Genomic DNA, 22,466 nt, shown 5'->3' with positions numbered 1-22,466 from the left:
TTTCAAAATTTACCAAATGACTGGATGTAACTTATATTTTTACCTAATTAAAATCCAAATACAAAAGGAACTTTATTGATTTTTAAAATGATTGATAAACAACTTCAAACAACATATATTAATAGCTCTCCTTGGCACTATGCAATATTAGATAACTCTAAGAGGGTTAAATATAAAGATGAACATAATAATGACATATACATGTAAAATATAATTGATTTAGGTGAGATAATCTGATCATGCACTTGAGGACTAGAGAAGCATTCACGTGCTGACCGACTGCATTGATTTGGGACACACACACAAAATGTTCTGGGTGGAGATTGATTGATTGCTACCCCAAACAACTTAAGCCTGTACTTTCTCCTGTAAGCTGATTAATTCCTTGACTTGGTAACTGACAGGGGTTGAAGCACATGCCAGAGGTCATACGAACTGTGTTAAGAAATTTATAAAATTGAACCCAGATATATGCTCACCTGGTCCTGATAGGAGTTGAGACATTGCTGTTACAGCTTTTGCCCTTCAGTTTGTTTCCACTTGTTTCAGGGTTTCAGTGACGAAAGGTGTTTCCCCTTTATTGTATTATATAATAAGGTCATTTTCATTTCAAAACATTATAATCTGGGCATGCAGTAAAAGGAAAAAGTTTCTAATTTTACACTTCATCTGTAAATTTAAAGAACTATGCTGAGTTATCAAACTTTACTTTTGGGCATCAACAAACAAGTGTCTTTTTCTAATTGGACCTATAAAGAAATTTTTTCAATTGTTATTAGAATATCTAAACCTGAGTATGTGAGCACTTAAGGCCTACAGGCCTAGTGTATGATCATTGTAAGAGTTTGTGGTTTAAATCATTGCATCGGTAGACCGTAGACGCAAATGTAGTTCAGTGAATTAAGGAAAGAACAGACTCAATCATGTGATATATCATTGAAGATTTTAAATCCTCTTGTTTTCTTCTAACGGACACATTGGATATACAGAACTATTGTGTTTTATTAATTCATCTGGAAACATACACACATAAAAAAGGATTGATCTCTTAATTTTAAAGTGTTTACCACGAATTTGGATTTTGTGCTTTGGTTTAATTATTTATTTTGCCACCAAAATGCCAACAGTTGCCTCTACAAAATATACAAACTTTAAAAAGAAATACAAATGGGACTTACCAAAAAATGTGGAAAATTCTTCCTCAGAGACCTCTAGTGATGGTGCTAGAGTATTGTTGGCCATTGATAAAAATCAGAGTTTAGAATATTTTAAATTACCCCATCTTAAACCTCCCAGAACTCTTCCAGCCAGGCCCCTTCGACAAATTTCCGAGCGGAAGGAACACAGCATCAACCCCTTCCCGAAGCGGGGGTCAGGTGAGTTCAGGGTGTATCCATTATCTGTGTCTTGTTCTAACCTCAGTCACATGTCACACCTAACTCAGGAGATGGAGCTACACAAATTCATGTGTTAATTTATAGGCCTGAATTTGAATCATGCTGTGCTGAAATTGATGGTTGATATTATGTTTAACAATTTTTAAAGAATTAAATCAATGGTTTGCTTGTAATAATCAATGGTTTACATTTATAATATTATGATGACCGATTGATGCATTTATTAAATTTATAGAAAATTGTAAGCTTTGTTATTGGAACTCAGAGTTACAAAAAAATTGATGTGTCACTTAAGGAAGGAGTCTTTTCTGGTTTTCGACTTGTCAAACGTAAATTTGATTAATTGTTCATTAAATCAAGATGAAAGGAAATTAAAATAGTATATTTTTCTTTCTTTTTTACTATCATACAACTTGGGATAGAAAAATGTAATCAATGTTTAGAATGGAACAAGGACTATATTTTTGGCGTAGGAAAATATCACATGTTGCGCAATTCAGAATTGCTGCAGATTATATATATATAATGAGTCTATTTTAGCATTTTAAAAACAATAACAATAATGTTGGGTTTTTTTTAATAATGTGAACTAATAATATGATACTTGGGTTTCAGAATATGTTTTTAAAATATGATTTGCCTATCAAATAATATTTTTATGAGCTTTTTAAAGCGCCCATTCTATACATTGATTTTTGTGAAAAAATCACTAAAATCAGTTTTTCTCTCTTATGAAACGGTCAATATATTAGCTTTTCTGTCAATTTATATCTTTATATAAAGTCTTCATAATATATAAAAATTAGAAATATTTTATTATTGGAAGCATAAAAAAATAATCAAAATTTCTTCAAAATTTAAGAAAATTAGAGGAAATGCGGGCTAAGCAATATCAATTTTAGTATAAATATTTATTCCAATTTAGTAGTATAAGCTGATAGACACTCTCATGGTCTATGATTTCATTGAAGATTTGAATCTTCAAATCTTAAACAAATCTCTACAGAACTATAAAGAGCTACACTTATTTTTATCACTCTTTACGTTGAGGAAAAAGGTAGTGACCTTGACCTGACCTTTATCCGAAAACAAAAAGGTCAAATTTAATTAAACTGATAGAATCATTAAGTAATATGATCCGTTTGACTGTGTCAAAATTTCATGCATTTCTTATTATAAGAAGTATGTTTGATAATAAAAAGACTCCTTCCTTAAGAATTGATAATCATCAAGTAAACAAAATGCTTTCCTTTTGTTTAGAGATTATGAATATATTCATAATTTTTGTTACCGCTGTGTATGCGATGATGATGAAGTAGAAATTGGTTAAGTGTAGGTTGCAATTTTATTATGTTTAGATATTTGCCTGTACATAACAGTCAAACACCTGATATTGAGATCTAATTAATACATGCAATATACAAGTAAAATGTTGCTAAAAATTATCCAGCAATGCAATGCAATTTTTGAATTGATCACTAATGTGTTTAGATATGCAAATCCACCAACTTTCTGAACATAAGGACATACCCAGTGAAGGGAGTGAGCAAACACTATAGGGTGTAAAATTCCATTAAATGCATCTCTTTGGATCTACAATGCTTGTCAGATATTTCTTTTGAATATTAAGATAGAAATGACATTTAAAGTGTTTGTATTTCCAAGCGGTAAATGTACATTCTGATTTATTTTTTGCATGAAAAGTTTAAAAACCATTCCCTTGTTTGTAGTGAACAAGATGGAAATGGAATTGGAACTTTTTCAAACCTAATGCTTCTATAGTGCTTGATAAGATTTAACATTGTTTTGAACTTTTGATATTTACTCAATTTCCAGGTACAAATATTCAATGATTATGAAATATTTGTTAATTTATTACAAATGTTATCGATAAACAAATTAAATTGTCACTGTGTAAAAAGTTATTTAAAGAGAAAAACAAAATATCCAACTAGTATATTGGATGGTTATCTGAGGTATATCTGACTGCATTTTTCCTAATTTAATGATAATTTAATGATTATAAACACAGAACATGAATTAGAGTTTTTTTTGTACTTTGAATTTTTAATCTTCAATATACAGTAAAGCACAGTTATAGCGAACACACTCAAAATGAATTGACGCTTACAGCGAAGTGAATTTCATTCCCGAAGAATCTATTTCATGTTGTAAACTTGACGGATATAACGAATTAATCTTAAAATAACAAAGTAAAATTGCCCGTCCCTGGGACTTTGTTATAAGCATGTTTTACTGTATTAATTTAATTTGATATACATGTATTTGTAAAAAGGAAGAAATCAAAAGTTTAATATTTTTGCTTCTGTTGAAAATACTTTTGTTAATTAATATTTACAGTGCATTAATACATTTAGTTACAATAAGTTATTCATTTAAGGAAAACGTAATTCTCCATTCTCTGTAATTGACATACATACATGCTTTTTTTAGGTCATGGAATCTACCAGTATGAAAATAAATATTTCCGATACGAAGGACAGTGGAGAAACGGAACTAAACATGGTGAGTTACATGTACATATACAGAGAAAAACATGTTACCTGTACATGTACAGATGAAGAGCAAAACATAATGAATTCATTAAAGTAAACATGAAAAGATACATGTACAGATAAAAGAAAACATGATGAGTTACATGAATGGTTAGTTACATGTACAAAGAAAAACATGATGAGTTATTTGTACAGATAGAGAGAGAAACATGAAAAGTACATGAACAGATAGAGAAAAAAACGTGATGAGTAACATGAACAGATACGGAGAAAATCATGACTAGTTACATGTACAAAGAAAAAACATGATGTCGAGTTACATGAACAGATGGAGATAAAAACATGGTAGGTTACATGCACAAATAGAAATAAAAACCATAATGAGTTACATGTACAGATTTGGAGAAAAACAAGCTGAGTTACATGTAAATAGATAGAGATCAAGTAGCAACTATTTTGATCCTTTATATAATTATACATGTATTTTGTAGGCATTTAATTGAACTTTTGAGTAGTTTGTTATTAATAAGTACCAGAATATTCATATGTTCAGAGAGCTTCTTACATTACAAGATATAAAGAATTAGATGCAGTATCAAATAACACCGTAAATGTATAGATTTGAAGTGTTTGGAAATAATCTATAATTTTGAAACTTCAATTTATTTTATAAAGATTGTTTTAGGTGTTTGAAGTATGAGATTAACATGTCACATTTTAATACCGGATTGATCCACTGGCCTGTAAGAAAGTTCAATTAGTCCGGTTTTAGTATTTTTAGATTACTATAATCAAAAGTCGCATGAAAGTGGCTCATACTGCTAGTAAGCATGTCTAGAATATAGATCAAGTCTTATTCAATCTGTTTCTTTTATTCTTTTATGATTTTTGCATTATTTTCATTATTGTTCTAATGAATGAAATATTATAATTTTTCATAGGTCCATATCATTGTTTGAATTTACATTTTTTTAACAGTCACCACAATAAAAGCTGTAATTCAATGCTGATGTTTTAGACAAAAATTTAAACATTTTAAAAGTTCAATTTTTTCTTCCAAATTCTGATTATCGAACAAATGTAAAATTTTCCTATTTATTCTGTACAAAAGCTAGGGAGATACTTCAACAATGATATGAATTTCAGTATGTAGTATGTAGCCTGTATCTTTCTATTTTTTGTCTCTGCAGGACATGGCAAACTTCAGATGGCTGATGGCAGTTACTACGAGGGTACATTCTCCAATGGTGAAATTGATGGCAAGGGAATGCGGTTCTTTTCACAGACTGGTAGTAAATACACTGGACAGTTTGTCAAAGGGGAGCTACATGGGCGGGGCACCATGGTCTACGCCGACGGATCAATGTACGAAGGCGAGTGGTACAGAAATAGGAAGCACGGTAAGTCGCAGAAAAACGGCATATGTAATGAATAAAGTAATGAACTACCGGTAAATATCAGTCTACGTTAGCACGTCAGTTACTAGATATACATTGGATGAATAACATTTTCCCTTCTTGTATCGAGTATTAGGACAAATGATATTAGAGATGCATAGATATTGTAAAACTTTGATTTTAGGTATTTGCACTTGATATACGATACCTTTTTGTACGTATTTTGAATAGGATATATGAGGAAAGGTTTATTTCTCTCTGTAGGATATGGAATCATGAAGACATTGGGATCAAATTCCAGTGAGGTTTATGAAGGCAGTTATGATAAGAACATGAAGCACGGAGTCGGGACCATGATGTATGCGTAAGTGTCAAACATGTAAAGGGCAAGTGGAAAATCGTGTACCTGTTTTGACTAACAATTTAAGCCATATCTGAGCACCATTGGACCACATATCATTGATCGGAAATTCTATAATGAAATTTTTAAACTGCCACACAGATATAATATATTTATTCATCCAATTCTCTTGGTCTCAAGTTGGTGAGATTATTTTTTTTTTGTAAATGAAAAATAAAAAGATTAGGCTGTAGATCCACTAAGAAGTGATCAACAGTTGAGGCTTGAGTAAATCTTTTAAATCGCAAGTTTGTTTGTTAAGGTGGAACGACTCATCTTCGTCAACAAAACATTTCAAACAAACTACTTCCCAAAAGTTAAAAGTACATATCAGATATATCAAAAACATGTCCCTTTAAAATCTTGCACATGAATCTTTAGGTAAAGGGTTTAAAGTCTGTTGGGGTTTGGGTGTGTATATGCTATTTTTCATTTCATTTGTAGATTGACATTATACATGTATCATTCGGACAATATATCAGTTTTGATTTACCTGCGGGGTAATTGAAGGTTCTTGTGTATTAATATACTGAATTTTCCCCAAATGTTTTTTAAAATACATGTCAATTGTTTTATAAAAATAGGTGAAAATGACATTTGCTGATTTGAATTGTTTGTATCCTTTATATGATTGATAAGGATACAGTCCATTCATCTGGTAACCGTCTCTCTTTTACTAATCAAAGATCTGCAACATATAGAGAATCTCAGCTGGTATATTATCACACTTTGAAGCCCATAGATCCTCTGAAATAAATACCTTTGTACCCAGATAATTCTCGGCTCTAAATGATCTGTATGTGACCTTCTGTATGTACATTTGTCTGTGTGCCTGTCTGTATGTATTCTCCGTACTGTTCTTTGTCACCTGTGTGATTGGAACCCCTCTACACTGATTGTAGAAAGAAGATCCGCTCCGATGGGTGCAGGTATATTGATGTTTGTGGTTTGGAACACTATATCATTACGCTTTTTACAATCTTATAAGTTGTAGTATGCTTATATGATTATGATATATATATGAATGGATATATTGGACTAATATTATAACTAATATATTATCTATGAACCAACATTGAATCCAATGACCACCACCTCCTATCAATTATTTTGCTTTCAATAATCCCATAATCAATGCTAATTTCTGCAATGTACGCATATTATCTTTATTTTGTGCCTCATTAACTGAAAACTGCATGTAATACTGATCTGTTATGTCTGTAAGAAGTGGGGAGGGGTAAGGGGGCTTCTGGGAGCTTGAACAGCTGAATGATGTTAATACAGAGTATATTCAGTGGCACTTTATAGGGATGATATGGTATTTGTAATCCTATGTAATCCTATGCCCTGCATTGTTAGGTATTGATACCTCTGTTGATAAAAACTACTATAATACACATGTATATCAATTTAAAGTTGAGGCACTCTAAGTAGAAACTATATATTTGATAATTTCCTGGCATATTGTGTGTATCCAATTCAATATCTTTATGCTTTTTCAGATTACCATAATCTATTCCATATAATTACTAATATCATTTATATATATAACTAATTTCAGTTAGTCCAATATCATATCTGTGACTGTCGCTTATTGAATGGTGGCTGGTAGTGTTTGGTAGTACATTGTACACATAATAACACACACACACACACACACACTGTTTTTTTTTATAATAAATGTTGATTTAATGCAGTACACTGATTAAAAGTTAAATCGGAAATATTGATTTGTCTTACTTGAATAGAACATACATACTTTGAGGAGAAATTGGCCTGAATATTTGAAGGCTATAAATTGATTTTAAAGAATTTGAGAATCTTCTCAAAACATATTTACCTTAACATTAAATTAATATACTTTTCTACTAAATGATTTTCTTTGATATGTGTATTTTGCAAGTACATATACCCAATTGAATTGAAATGACATAGCAAAGGTTTCTCAAAATTTGAACACTAGAATGCAAAAATAAAAAATAAAATTCATAATCTCACATGATGTGAATTTATTTTAGAAAAATATTTGATATAAAACAGCATATGTAGCTGAGTTTATCCATTGATAGAAATGGTGACCGGTATGAGGGGATGTGGGTCAATGACATGCGAGAGGGACGCGGAATTCTGTACAGCAATGACGGCTCAGTGTACGAGGTAAGTTCTTACCCCCAACTATAGTCTCAGTCAATTTAACTTTTTTGGCATTATTGCTAATTATTTCCAAAATGAGAATAAAATATAAGCACATAAAATTTTGTTGATTTTTCATAAGCCAAAACTTGAATTGTGTTAAAGCATATCACACCTTAATTTTCAGTGAATTATCTTTGATCCACTATTAAAAAAATCATGCCGAAGATACCCAACATACAATATTAATTGGAATCATTCTTATTGTTTTATAGACTTGCTATAAACTCTTTTCGTTCTTTTTTTAACAGGGAAATTTCCAAGGCGACAGTTTCAGTGGTAGAGGGGTAATGCACCATATATCTGGTTTGATCTACGATGGTCTTTGGGTTAATGGATTCCCAGAAATAATGGCCACAAAACTGAAAATTTCGTTTGACAATAATTCAGAAATCGACAAAAAGAAAAAATCACCTAAAGACAAAACAAAAGTGTCAATATTTCAAGGAATCGGATTTACCGTTTCAGTGGAGTGTCTGAACGAGAGCAACAGAGTCATACTAGGTAGTGTATCGTGTGTTTGGATAGGGGGAGAAGAATTACGAGAGGAATCAAAATCATTTAAAGTCCATTTGCAAGTAGCTTTATATTGGCTATAAATCATTTTTTGTCTGAGAACTAGAAGTGATGGATTCTGTCTGGGTTCTGTCATGATCTATGTTTACAGTCTCTGATGCATAAAGTATTTCATTGAATTCCAGACCAAGGTAGGGAAATCCGACTGACAGTTGGATTCAGGTATTATCCACCTGTATCCGACAATGAGAAGGAAGATGCCTTGTTTGACATGATTGAAGATGATGTAGAAGAGAAACCTATAGAAACTCCTTTGTAAGTAGATAAACTTGAACATTGAAGTAGCAGCCATTCAGAGTGTAATATCACATCATCTTTGTCAACAAACATAAAGAATAATCCTCCCTTTGACGTGATATGGATTCCTTTTACATGAGCAAACCTGTTAATGTACTTGTTTACATTAGCAGAAAAATTACACACCATATAATGGTAGCCTTGCCACCTGACAGAGATGTATGATTGAAAATTGATTCTTGATATCCTGTTTGAATTCAGTTGTGAATTTAAATTATTTTTGATATGTAGCTTGCCAGAGCCTAAAGGTTCCTACTGAGTTCCCCCAATCAGGGTTTGCTCTTATTCTGTCAGCCTGACACATACTATATTTTGATCCATTTTTCCCTTGATCATATAGCTGGCTCTTTTGTCTTTGCAGTGGTTACTCTGTTGTTCCTTACCCGATCACTGACCAGATAAACTTCAGTGTGGAGGATATTCCAGATGATGACGAACAAGACGACCCGTCCAAATCCCCAACAGATCCTAGTCAAGGTAAACTGAGTGTGACAGATCTGATACATTATGTTGTCAGCGAACCTAATCTAAATCAAAAAATCCGTGAAATAGATCCCAGTCAAGTACATAGTGTGAGTGAGACAAATCCCATACAATGTAATTTGTAAATCTAGTTAAGTCAGTGTAATTAGTGTTTGGATATAAATGTTGATGAAATTACAGCTTTTGATCAACATGAATATAATCAGCTTTTTTTAACCACTGTCAGTGTAATCAATGACTTTGACCACTGTCACTTTTATATTAAGTGATTTGGGTCAATGTAATCAGGGATTTGGACCACTGTCAGTGTGATCAGGGATTTGGACCACTGTCAGTGTGATCAGGGATTTGAACCTGTGTCAGTGTGATCAGGGATTTGGACCACTTTCAGTGTGATCAGGGATGTGGACCACTATAGCAGTGTTGTATAACCAAAATGAACTGTTTTTTTTTTGTCTACAGGGCCAACAGCTGAATCAGGAGATGAGTCATCAGACGAGAAACAGGAGAACACAGAGAATGATAAAGAGGAGAACAGCGAGGAGAAAGATGAAGAGGACAAGGCTGAGGGTGATGAAAATGGTAGGTGAAGCTCAATGTGTATAGGTATGTTCCACCATAACAGACTAGGCTGAGGGCAATGACAATGTTTTTCATTATAACTATTCTACAGACTTTGGGGATCCACTTGAAGATAATAATGAATTAAGTAATGGTAGTTATTTGTTATATCTATCCTAGCCAGTCAGAACAAAGCTAATTCTTTAAAACATCAGAGTTATTGTAATCCATAAGAGTTTATCTCCTTTTTTAGCTCACCTGAGCTGAAAGCTCAAGTGGCTATTCTGATCACATTTTGTCCGTCGTCCGTCTGTCCATCTGTCCGTCCATCCGTCCGTCTGTCCATCTGTAAACTTTTTACATTTTGAACTTCTTCTCTAAAACCGCTTATCCAATTTCAACCAAATTTGGCAAAAAGCATCCTTATGGGAGGGCAAATATAAATTGCAGAAATAAGAGTTTGATCTGTATTCAAAGCGGAGAAAACCTTGAAACTGTAGAAAAAGGGGGGTGCATTTTTAAAAATCTTCTTCTCAAGAACTACCGAGGCAAATTCAACCTAGTTTATCATAAACTATCCTTATGGGAAGGAAAATATAAATTGCAAAAATTAAGGGGTAATTCTGTTTCAAATCTGAGTTATTACGAAAATAATAATAAAGGAAAGGCGTGTTTCAATCAGTTTAATAGCTTCGGGTTCGGCATCCGGTAAAATGATTCCATACTTCTAAAACGAGGTTCTTTGTTTAAAGCAGCCATGACATTATACGAAAAAGGGTCGATCTGACTATGATGAATCTGCTTGTTGTGCAACAGTTCGCGTATGAAGGGAAATTTTGAAACATACGAATATATTGGTGCCGATTTTGTGAAGTAAATTGAGGCTAAATATTTCAATGCGTTGACAGTTTTCACACATGACGTTGGTGTTAGCTTGTTCTGATTTTCGTTTCGTTCTCATTATGCTTTGTAACCTTTAAACTATCGTCTGTATTTCGTGATTTTTACGTATCAAATCAAACAGAGACTTCGGTAAATCAAACAGTTAACTGTTTACCTGCACAAATTAAGCAAAATCTGATGTTGGGGTACTGAAATACAATTCACTCTATTGGTAATTCGGCATTATCTGCCTAATGGTACATGTAGATTAATGCAATAGGTTTTGTTGAGATGCTCGGCATTTTCTCGAGTTTATTCAGTTTAAATAGAGTTTGATATCGCTGACGGAAATATGTAGGTATATACATGTATATATATGATTCATTTCAAAAAATAAATTGTGTTCTTTATTTGTTATACATGTAGTGCATGTTTCTTGTGTTTGATTGTTTACAATTTCTATTTACTAACCATATTTGAGTGTTAAGCTTCGAATTATAAGCAAGATACAGAGATTTGCTCACAATTCTATGTTTGTACACAGATCTTAAAAACTAAAGCTTAAAAAAGTAAAAAAATTGTCAATATTTATTAAGAAAATTTTCAAAGTCTGTTCTTCCAGAAACCAACTTTAACAACTAATTGTATTGTAAACTTAACCTTTTTAGCTCACCTGAGGGTGGGGCCACAATGGGGGGTCAAAGTTTAACAAATGAATATATATAGTAAATCTTTAAAAATCTTCTTCTCAGAAACTAATCAGCCAGAAAAGCTGAAACTTGTGTGAAAGCATCATCAGGTAATGTAGATACAAATTTGTGAAAATCATGATCCCCGGAGGTAGGGTGGGGCCACGATGGGGGTCGAAGTTTAACATATGAATATATAAAGTAAATCTTAAGAAATCTTCTTCTCAGAAACTAATCGGCCAGGAAAGCTGAAACTTGTGTGGAAGCATCCTCAGGTAGTTTAGATTCAAAGTTGTGAAAATCATGATCCTTGGGGGTAGGGGGGGGCCACAATGGGGGGTCGAAGTTTTAACATAGGAATATATAGAGTAAATCTTTAAAAATCTTTTTCTCAGAAACTAATCGGCCAGGAAAGCTGAAACTTGTGTGGAAGCATCCTCAGGTAGTGTAGATTCATAGTTGTGAAAATCATGACCCCCGAGGGTAGGGTGGGGCCACAATGGGGGTCGAAGTTTAACATATGAATATATAAAGTAAATCTTAAGAAATCTTCTTCTCAGAAACTAATCGGCCAGGAAAGCTGAAACTTGTGTGGAAGCATCCTCAGGTAGTTTAGATTCAAAGTTGTGAAAATCATGATCCTTGGGGGTAGGGTGGGGCCACAATGGGGGGTCGAAGTTTTACATAGTTATATATAGAGTAAATCTTTAAAAATCTTCTTCTCAGAAAATAATCAGCCAGGAAATCTGAAACTTGTGTGGAAGCATCCTCAGGTAGTGTAGATTCAAAGTTGTTAAAATCACGACCCCTGGATGTAGGGTGGGGCCACAATGGGGGTCGAAGTTTTAAATAGGAATATATAGAGTAAATCTTTAAAAATCTTCTTCTCAGAAACTAATCAGCCAGAAAAGCTGACACTTGTGTGGAAGCATCCTCAGGTAGTGTAGATTCATAGTTGTGAAAATCATGACACCCGGGGGTAGGGTGGGGCCACGATGGGGGAACTATGTTTAACATAGGAATATATAGAGTAAATCTTTAAAAATCTTCTTCTCAGAAACTAATCAGCCAGGAAAGCTGACACTTGTGTGGATGCATCCTCAGGTAGTGTAAATTCAAAGTTGTGAAAATCATGACCCCCGGGGGTAGGGTGGGGCCACAATGGGGGATCGAAGTTAAACATAGGAATATATAGAGTAAATATTTAAAAATCTTTTTCTCAGAAACTAATCAGCCGGCAATGCTGAAACTTGTTCGGAAGCATCCTCAGGTAGTGTTGATTCAAAGTTGTGAAAATAATAACCCCTGGGGGTAGAATGGGGCCACAATGGGGGGTCAAAGTTTAACATATGATTATATAGAGTAAATCTTAAAAAATCTTCTTCTCAGAAACTAATTAGCCAGGAAAGCTGAAACTTGTGTGGAAGCATCCTCAGGTAGTGTAGATTCAAATTTGTGAAAATCATAACCCTGGGGATAGGTTTGGGCCACAATGGGAGGTCGATGTTTTACATAGGAATAAACAGAGTAAATCTTTAAAAATCTTCTTCTCAGAAACTAATCGGCCAGGAAAGCTGAAACTTGTATGAAAGCATCCCCAGGTAGTGTAGATTCATAGTTGTGAAAATCATGATCCCCAGGGGTAGGGTGGGGCCACAATGGGGGGTCAAAATTTAACAAAGGAATATATAGGGTAAATCTTTAAAAATCTTCTCAGAAACTAATCAGCCAGATGATTCTTTATAATTGTTAAGACTTTGGCCCCAGGATAATTCTTTGGCCTCCCGAGAAGGTTCAGAGTTTGATGTATGTTTATATCCCATATATAAACTATTGTTAAGGATCTTTTTGAGAACTGCAATACTCAACATATGATATGACTATAAAATCATCCTGTTAGAAAAGGGACTAATGATTATAAACATAAGAATATCCAGGGGAAAATGGATTTTATTTATACAGGATCTACATGTATTATTGTACATTGTCCAGATAGTTTGTATTATGACTCCATTAAGCTGATTTTATCATACCTATTGTTCCTCAGGTGAGCGATGTGGCCCATGGGCCTCTTGTTTTTGTAATAATAAGAGCACGTAACACCCATAGTCATAATGAAGAAATATGAAAACCAACGCAATTAATTATGAAAAGTTATTTTATCATTTTTTCATACCAGCTGCTGATCACTAAAAAGAAAACATACCGTATATTGTCATATAGGTACCCAGAATTTGATACAATGTTTACTATAATATAGGCATGCTGTAACCTTTGACCTAATTTATTTCCAGATGAATCTCCAGATATGGAAAAAGAAAATACTGTTCCACAGTTCCCTTCCATAACGACTTTAAGAACGAAAGATGGATTATGTAAATGGGATGACCTCCATTTGACCCCCGCCCCTCCTAAATACCGACCTTTTGAGCGGATGGAAGAACAAGAGAGACTTAAATCGCAATCCAAAAACAGATCAAGATCAAAAGGTAAAGACATAGCAATGTTTCCAAAAATAGAGATCAAGATTTAACTATGCTACATTGATTAAATTTAATTGGTCCAATTATACCTGAACTATAAAGTACAAATCGTAGATGGGTAGACATAAGGTTAATAAGGAACTTTTATCTCTATTACTTCATATAAGCAACAAATGCTTCACACATATATAACTGTAGATTCCTAATCAAACATGAAGAATTAATATCATTTTAAAATTGTGAGAAGCAAAATTTGCTTTTATTTTCAAACTGATTGAAAATATGATAAAAATTCTGCTGAGGCAATTTTACGTTCTCCCGATTTGATGAAAAACTGTTGACCGTGGAATTAAGTACTCATGTAAAATAAGGAATGTACAGTAATCATTGTGATGAACTACAGGAGTATACTTATGTTGTTATAAAGACATGCATTCACATACTGTGATAAATACATTAAAATTTATACATGGAGCTAAACAGTGATTGCAGGAAATGTTAAATAAATAAATGCATGAATGAACATAATGTTTGCAAAATTGGGGAAAAAAGATTTTTGTTTAGGAATCTTTAGATTGATTTCAAAGTTTAATGTTTGTACCTTGCATTACTTCTTTAAATAAAGCAATCATTTCAATTAGCTCATTTCATTTATTTTCAGCAAGTAGGTAATTGAATGGATTGTGTGATAAAATTATTGTGATTTGGGCAGTACTTAATTGTTTACGCTTTTTCTGATACTTATAAAGCTTGATTAATTGGGTGAGTGTAAGTATATGATAATCACAGTCTATCACACTGCATGTTGACTGGTGCTGCATGGTCTATAGTACACAGTGAAGGAGAAGATGTAGACATTGATAGACTTTTGTTCTAAGGCCATGACTGACTGTTTTGTTTTGTTTCAGAGCTCTCTACGCCTTCTATGGGGCGACCCAGTGTCTGTAGGTGTCTTTTTACAGCCTTCCTCCATCATCCCCCACCCCCACCCCCCACTCTTTATTGAGGTGTTTCACTGTGTGTCTTTTACTTAAATAATACTCTACATGTTTGAAATGAAACCATCTGATCTGCCTGCATTATCACATTAGCTATTGTGACTGAGTTTTATTACTAAAAGCTCATGTAGTATCCAGAGAGAGTAAGTTAAAATACCTGGACAGTTCTTAAAATGGCAACTTTATTAATTTTCATGTACATAAGTAATATTCGTAAAGAGATTATTTAGTTGGATTAAGACTAAATATAATTTGTATTAAATGTTAAAGTAGATCAAATCTTATTAATATTAATACTGGTTCTAATGTACTTTTAAACATAATTCTATTTGACCTTCTTTTTAAAGCTATTTTGTAGTACCTAAATTAAGCTGGTTTGTTTGATTTAACACAAGTTGTTCATTTATTGTGTAACAAGTATTAACAGTCCCAAACCAAAAAGTTATGTACAACCTTTTTACCTTTAAATGGTTCATGTTTTAATTAAAGGTTACGGGTAATTCCTTTTTAATTATTTCTTTTCATGATTATATACTGTGGAATCATTAAAATTCGTGGAGGTCAATTTTTGTGGATTGCTTAAAATTTACAGGTTCCTTAGGGACTTAATTTCGTGTATTTTCTTATAACTACGAGTTGTGTTTTGAACTACTGTGTACGGACAGCATGACTGTAATGTTGCTTTATATGTGTAGAGATCACTGCCGGACTGCAGTAGGAGGCTGGGTGGTCAATTTCAGATTCACCTTTAAATTTGAAGACTCAGTGTAATTTTTCCATTCAATAACTATCATTGTGCTCAGTTCTAGCTTTAAAATTCAATTTGAATATTGTTTATATAAAATACAGAAGACTTATTTTGAAGAGATTTAGACAGTCTATTACAGATGATAACCCTGAAACCACCCAGTCCTCCTAGGGCTAGTTGTGGATGCAACTGAAGGTCTTATTGTGTTAAATATTTGGGACTTTTTATAACCAGAACTCTCTACTTTGAAGTTAATGTTTTAAAGCACAAAGGGTCAATGTGCTACATTGCACTTGGGCCACAGCCCAATCTTGCACCTTGCCAGCATCTTTAAAGTATGTGACTCTCTCTGCATGCCTACCAATTCATATTTAAGCAAAATACATTTATTAAGCTTATGACCTTTGTCCTTAAAAACACTCTATGCACATTTTTGATATCGAAGCAGTGAATGTTAACATAAAAAGTCTGGTTGAAGAACCAAATTGCTGTCGTTTACTCTTTACTGGATTTTAAATTTTCAAAGGGTTAAAGGGTCTATATTATTCAATAATTGAAGATTAATGTTATATGGATTGAAAGAATGAGTATACTTGAGAGGAGATTTATTATTCTGAAATGACTGGTTTATTAAATGTATAAAACTTGGCCTATATTCAGTAACCAGCTAGGTCACCATGTACAGGGTAAAACCATTTTAACAAGGCCTTGGACTTTCAGGAGTCTGTAACTATCTATTTCTTGTGTCAAAAAAAGTTAAAAATAATGCTGGTTTCAAGCAAAATAAACATCGTAGTCTTAACTCAAAAGCCATGATTTCATAGAGCCATGGCTGAGTGGCCTAAAATGAAATAAACAGGCCAGTATGTCACATCGCTGTTTGACACAACTACCATAAGTCCAAGCTCTTATTAAAATGGCTCTATAATATAAAATGATAACAAATTAAAAGGTTCAAATGTTCCTACTAATTCTTGAACTAAGCCTGATCTGAACAAGATATTTGTTCTTGCCTCTTAGCTGATATCAGAGAGCAGGGTAGCCGGAGACGATCGTCCATCAAGAACACGACCCACTCGTCAATGTGTAAGGCGTGGCTAAACACCTGATGATCCCTCTCACTCCCTAATTAACACTCAGAGACTTATATTGTACCTCCTGGATTTATATTTACACACAGTTGTTACAAGTTAACTAATATTGACGTGTAAAAGGGTAAAGATAAGGCCAGAATAAAGGAGAAATTATTGTGCAGAGTGAAACAAATTTATTTTGTCTGAGCACAAATTTTTACACAATATTTGTATAGGCATGCCATATCGTGGGATATGTTTTTGTACTAATCAGACGTCAACTTCCTGTTAAATGACGACTTTGTTTATTTTTAGCAAAAATTTTCAAACAAATCTTTGGCAATGAATTCTCAGCAACTGTTTATCGCAGATGCTTGAAATTTTTACATGGTATTTGTATAGGCATGCTATATCGTGGGATATATTTTTGTACCAATTGGACGTCAACTTCCTTTTTAATGAGTACTTTGTTTATTTTTAGCCAAAATTTTCAAACAAATTTCCGTCAAAGATTTCTCAGCAGCTATTTATCGCAGATGCTTGAAATTTTAACACACTATTTGTTTTGGCATGCTATATCGTGGGATATATTTTTGTATCAATCGGACGTCAACTTCCTGTTAAATGAGTACTTTGTTTATTTTTAGCCAAAATTTTCAAACAAATTTTCGTCAAAGATTTCTCAGCAGCTATTTATCGCAGATGCTTGAAATTTTAACACACTATTTGTTAAGGCATGCCATATTGTGGGATGTATTTCTGTACCAATCGGATGCCAGCTTTCTGTTAAATGTCGACTTTGCTTATTTTGCATATTCACATCAGAGCGGGGGTATCACTAGTGAGCATTGGCTCACAGATATCTTGTTTATTATAGTGAATTTCTTTCATATTATAGTTGTACAACTTAGGTATGAATGTATTGATGTAGTAAGATGAAGTAAATCTGAATGCCCCACAAATGAACGTCCATGTATGCTGGACTGAGTTAGTCAGAATAAGAATAGACAAGTTTAAAAATGTAACAGTCAAACTACAAAGAACTTATCATGTAATTGCATTCTTACAAGTTTGTTCAGTTATTTTTTTTTGAAATTAGAATGTTGAAAATATCCTTCACTTTATTATTATTATTATGTGCAATCTGTAATGTCAAAATGTTACATGTTAATCCTCACAAACTAAATTCACATGAATGGATTCCAAACCTCCTGCATATAATTCACCAGAATGGTTAATTAGCATGATTGTTCTATTCTATACTAGATTATTAATTTTTATTTCCAAAAAATCCACATTGTCATAACATCCATTCTTTGTTATCCTAAAACTTTTGTTGAGGTGAAAATATGTTCTATACAATTAAAATTGGTAAAACTATCTAATGTTTTGTATTTCAAATTGTTTATCATTGTTCTTAAATTTTATTGCAGTTGATAAGTTTCGGATGAAAAAACAAAAAGCTCTTGAAGAAAAATTTGCCAAACTTGGTAAGTATTTTCCATATTGATAAACAGTATCTTAAAATTTCAAAGCAGGTTGTTTATTGCTGCTTACAGATCATGCCAACTAAAAGCTGAAACATCACAGGTACAGTAACTGAGTCTATTTTGATTAGAATATATGTGGTGCCATTGCAACTTACTATCAATCAAAGAATCATTATTGTATTAGACAAGCAGCTTTGCTAAGGTCATTTGTGTGAAGAATAACACATCTTTTCCAAAATTTACTAAAAATTTCTCATTTTACTCCTGAGTATCAGTATTTCTTCATGTAAAGGATCAAGATGAACCATACAACATGAAATTATAATTTCAGGGGAGTACGTTCTTATAGTGGAGGACGTCACAAACCCGCCATTCATGAACAGACGACTAGAGCCAGACTTTTTATTAATGAAACTAAAGCAACCACCCAAGGAATTCAAACGAGAAAGCAAAAAGTAAGTCAATTCTGTCTCTTTTTGATTCTTTATGGTTGAATTATTAACTGCTAGTATTGAGAAACTAAGCATTAACCAGCGTTATTCTATGACAGGTATTGGCTATAGGCAAATATCGTAAATGAACAGCAATAAAAAATTAAACAGATTTTACACAAAAAATTGTAAAAGCTAAAGAAAAATGTTGCAAAACCGGTAACTGTAATATTCACTGAATTGTCTGCACCTTTGGTTCATCAGCTTCTCATATTGTGCAGTATTTTCTGAGCAATGTCTAAAACATTTGATGCCTTTGACATTTCCTATTTACTGTCAGTATTAGGCAAGATGTAACTATCTTACGTGAAAAGTTTATTAAGTATCCTCTAAATAAGAGAGGCATATTAATTGTATTTTTAATACTAAGACTTTTGTTTAAGTTTGAAAGCAAACCAGAGTCATCATTCATAATCTTTGTGTAATAATAAATCTATGCATCTGCAAATTGATTTCTTTCAAAGGGATCATCCAGGGTAAATATTGCCCACAATTATCACTGCTTTTACTTGTTTCCACAAAATGGCTTCCATCATGTACTTGTTTAGTTGCTATATGCTTGATTATGTCTCAGCTTTTTGATCTCTTTTGTTCTTAATGTGACTTATGTTGACAGCTGTAACAGTTCTTCCAATTCATCGTCTGAATCTGACGAGGGGTAACAGGTTGTTATGTGTGACTTAGAGCAATCAGAGTGTGATGATATAAGTGATATCTATAGTGCTGTAGCTCAGAGAGAGAGAGTCCTTATGACATACTTACTTAGCCAACCCAAGGTTTATCCTTATTAGATTCTATATTGTAAAGCACCACTCAGTTATTTAATCTTCTAACATGGAAACAAATATACATATTATTGCTCTCATGATAAATTATTATAAAAGATGTGCTAATACATACACTATCAATGATAGCACTATATGTGATATCATACTGAGATTTCTCAGTGTACAGGAATGTATTATCTGTGATATCATGTTGAGATCTCTCAATGTATATGAATGTATTATCTGTAATATCATGCTGAGATATCTCTGTGTACAGAAATGTATTATCTGTGATATCATGTTCTGATATCCCAAGGTACAGGAATGTATTATCTGTGATATCATACAGATATATCTCAGTGTACAGAAATGTATTATCTGTGATATCATACTGAGATATCTCAGTGTACAGAAATGTATTATCTGTGATATCATACTGATATATCTTAGTGTACAGGAATGTATTATCTGTGATATCATACTGAGATATCTCAGTATACATGAATGTATTATCTGTGATATTATGCTGAGATATCTCAGTGTATTTGAATGTATTACCTGTGATATCATGCTGAGATATCTAAATATGTACATGAATGTATCATCTGTGATGTAATACTGAGATATCTCACAATACAGGAATGTATTATTTGTGATATCATACTGATATATCTTAGTGTACAGGAATGAATAATCTGTGATATCATACTGAGATATCTCAGTATTCATGAATGTATTATCTGTGATATCATGCTGAGATATATCTGTGTATAAGAATGTATTATCTGTGATATCATGCTGAGATATCTCAGTGTAAATAAATGTATTATCTGTGATATCATACTGAGATATATCAGTGTATTAGAATGTTTTACATGTATTTATAAGTGATACTGAGATATCTAACTGTACATGTATGTTTACTATCTGTAACACCAAGATATCTAATACAAAGGTATGTATCAGTGACATCTTTGATATCGAGATATCTATATATATATATATGTACAGTTGTATCAGTACCATTTCTGATACAGAGATATTTAGGTATACAGGTGATATAGGACCAACTGTGATACTGTAATATCTAACTGTACAGGTAAGTTAGTACCACATGTGAAACAAAAGATTAGCAGGTGTGTTAGTACCATCTATGAAACTTAGATATATCTAAATGTACTGCTGTGTTTAAGACCTGCTTGTGTGGAAACTCTTAGTGTTGATAAATGATTTATTCCTACAGGTCCAGAAAATAGATTCATTCCCTTCCCTCTGTGGTAATCTACTGTAGACAAGCATCAGAATTATAGAATAGCATAGGCAAACATAGATGATTTTCTATATAGAATGTTATTTTTTCGTATATTCTTACTCCATTGTCAATTTCAAGTGCAGAAAATATAAGAGACAGACTTATTTATATATGCTTGACATATTCAAAATAACTTATGTACAATATGATTATTTTTCTTTTTACTATGGACACTTTAATATACATTTTTTTTATGCATGTACCGGTATATATGCTTTAAATCTATTATCTTATCTGTACACCTTAAACATTGCAATTGCAGGTTTTTTAGAAAAACAATTATCTTTTATGTATTTTATTAGCAGATTTTAAAATAAACTCATCATATTTTGTTACATAAACATATATTTATTAGCTGTAATGTTAAACACTCTTATAGCCAAGTGCCAGGCCCAAGAAATTTGATTCATTATAAATATGATTTGTTAAAACCAGTCTATTCATTATAAGTTTCAAGTCAAGGGAAGGACTTAGTTTGCTTTAAGCATGAATTCATTATAGATGTGTTCATGGTAACCATGTTCTACTGTACCTCGGGTTCTGTTGATAACAGAGAGATATAGAGTGTAGATCTTTTCACAGAGCAGTCCTTGTAATGTAGTCTCCCGTGTCAATTTGTTGTGTCTCAGCTTTGTTCCTGCCTCTAGCAGCATACACATTAAAGCTTTCTTTTCAATTAGAACATTTATGATGTCAACAAATAGCAATAGAGCAAATACATTTCTTAATACACCTTTTACATGTTTTTGTTTTATAGAAAGGAATCTTCTTTAGGCCGCAATTTAAGACACTGATATTTTTTTCATAGTATTCTTTACTTTCATTATGATTTTTTTTATTAATAGAACAAAGATTCTATGAGGAGATCTGTTATATAACATTGTTTTTTATAAGGAAAAAAAACTTTATATGTATTTGAATGTACGTGTACCAAAATTAATCATGCTAACATAAACTCTTGATAGCATAAAGAAAATTAAAAAGCTATTATGTATATAATAAATGACAATCCTATCTCTGATTATAGGTGGGATACATCTTCACACATCAAGGCATCCATGAGAGTCAAAGAAGACGAGATACTCAGTAAAAAACATCTCAAAGATTAACAACACCTCTGTTTAGTCAGTCTCAGCCATAACAACATCTCCTCCATGAAATCAGGAAACCAACATGCCATCCAAGAGTTGTCTATCAATTTTAATGAATATACTGAATTTGAATGAGTATGATTTGAGCATATTATATACTGACTGCAAAATGAAATTTCTAGTAACATTTACAAAATGGATGTTGAAAAAATAACAATAGTAATTTATTTGTTAGTCATGTACGTTTTATTATATATGTCTTTCATCTTTGAGATTACTTACTTGTTTAGAAGTGCATCTTTTTCTTTCTATGGTGTATTTTTTCAATGTGTACTGTAAACTGTTTAGTAAACCTGCGAGGAGTACAAATGTGAGAGAGGAGAGAAAGTTGGGGGTTTATCCAATGTCGAGTCAATATTTTACCGATGTACTGCAGCATTAGTAGAAACTGTGATTTGTGATTACATTGTTATTACAGTTGGACACAGTTTGATTACATTGTGATTACAGTGTGCCAAATGCCTGTCCACACCATTCCATGTATGTTGTTGATTCAATCTTTATTTTATATACTGTAAATTTAAGACTATTTTATTATATATTAAAATAATGACAAAGTCCA

General features: G+C 32.6%; 1 protein-coding gene across 11 annotated transcripts in view; it reads left to right on the top strand.

The window, feature by feature from the left end:
* Positions 1–22,466, top strand: part of LOC128187730 (MORN repeat-containing protein 1-like) — a 26,009-nt gene extending 3,543 nt beyond the window's left edge. The window contains exons 1-18 of one of the 11 annotated variants that reach the window (XM_052858247.1): positions 817–1,376; positions 3,852–3,923; positions 5,104–5,313; positions 5,575–5,674; positions 6,613–6,639; positions 7,780–7,867; positions 8,155–8,407; positions 8,605–8,734; positions 9,138–9,253; positions 9,722–9,841; positions 13,686–13,880; positions 14,783–14,818; positions 16,641–16,706; positions 18,127–18,183; positions 18,515–18,638; positions 19,139–19,150; positions 20,685–20,718; positions 21,781–22,466. In XM_052858247.1, coding sequence (XP_052714207.1) covers positions 1,118–1,376; positions 3,852–3,923; positions 5,104–5,313; positions 5,575–5,674; positions 6,613–6,639; positions 7,780–7,867; positions 8,155–8,407; positions 8,605–8,734; positions 9,138–9,253; positions 9,722–9,841; positions 13,686–13,880; positions 14,783–14,818; positions 16,641–16,706; positions 18,127–18,183; positions 18,515–18,638; positions 19,139–19,150; positions 20,685–20,697 — 1,878 coding nt within the window. In that variant the 5' untranslated portion in view covers positions 817–1,117 and the 3' untranslated portion in view covers positions 20,698–20,718; positions 21,781–22,466. Of the gene's footprint in view, positions 1–816; positions 1,377–3,838; positions 3,924–5,103; positions 5,314–5,574; positions 5,675–6,612; positions 6,640–7,779; positions 7,868–8,154; positions 8,408–8,604; positions 8,735–9,137; positions 9,254–9,721; positions 9,842–13,685; positions 13,881–14,782; positions 14,819–16,640; positions 16,707–18,126; positions 18,184–18,514; positions 18,639–19,138; positions 19,151–20,684; positions 20,719–21,780 lie in introns of those variants that run through there. The other 10 variants (XM_052858250.1, XM_052858248.1, XM_052858242.1 and 7 more) reach the window with 10 other exon arrangements.

The sequence above is a fragment of the Crassostrea angulata genome, chromosome 6, assembly GCF_025612915.1.
Source record: "Crassostrea angulata isolate pt1a10 chromosome 6, ASM2561291v2, whole genome shotgun sequence".
NCBI classification, from domain to species: Eukaryota; Metazoa; Mollusca; class Bivalvia; order Ostreida; family Ostreidae; genus Magallana; species Magallana angulata.
Note: the sequence above shows the minus strand (reverse complement) of the source record. Positions and strands in the feature narration are given on the sequence as shown.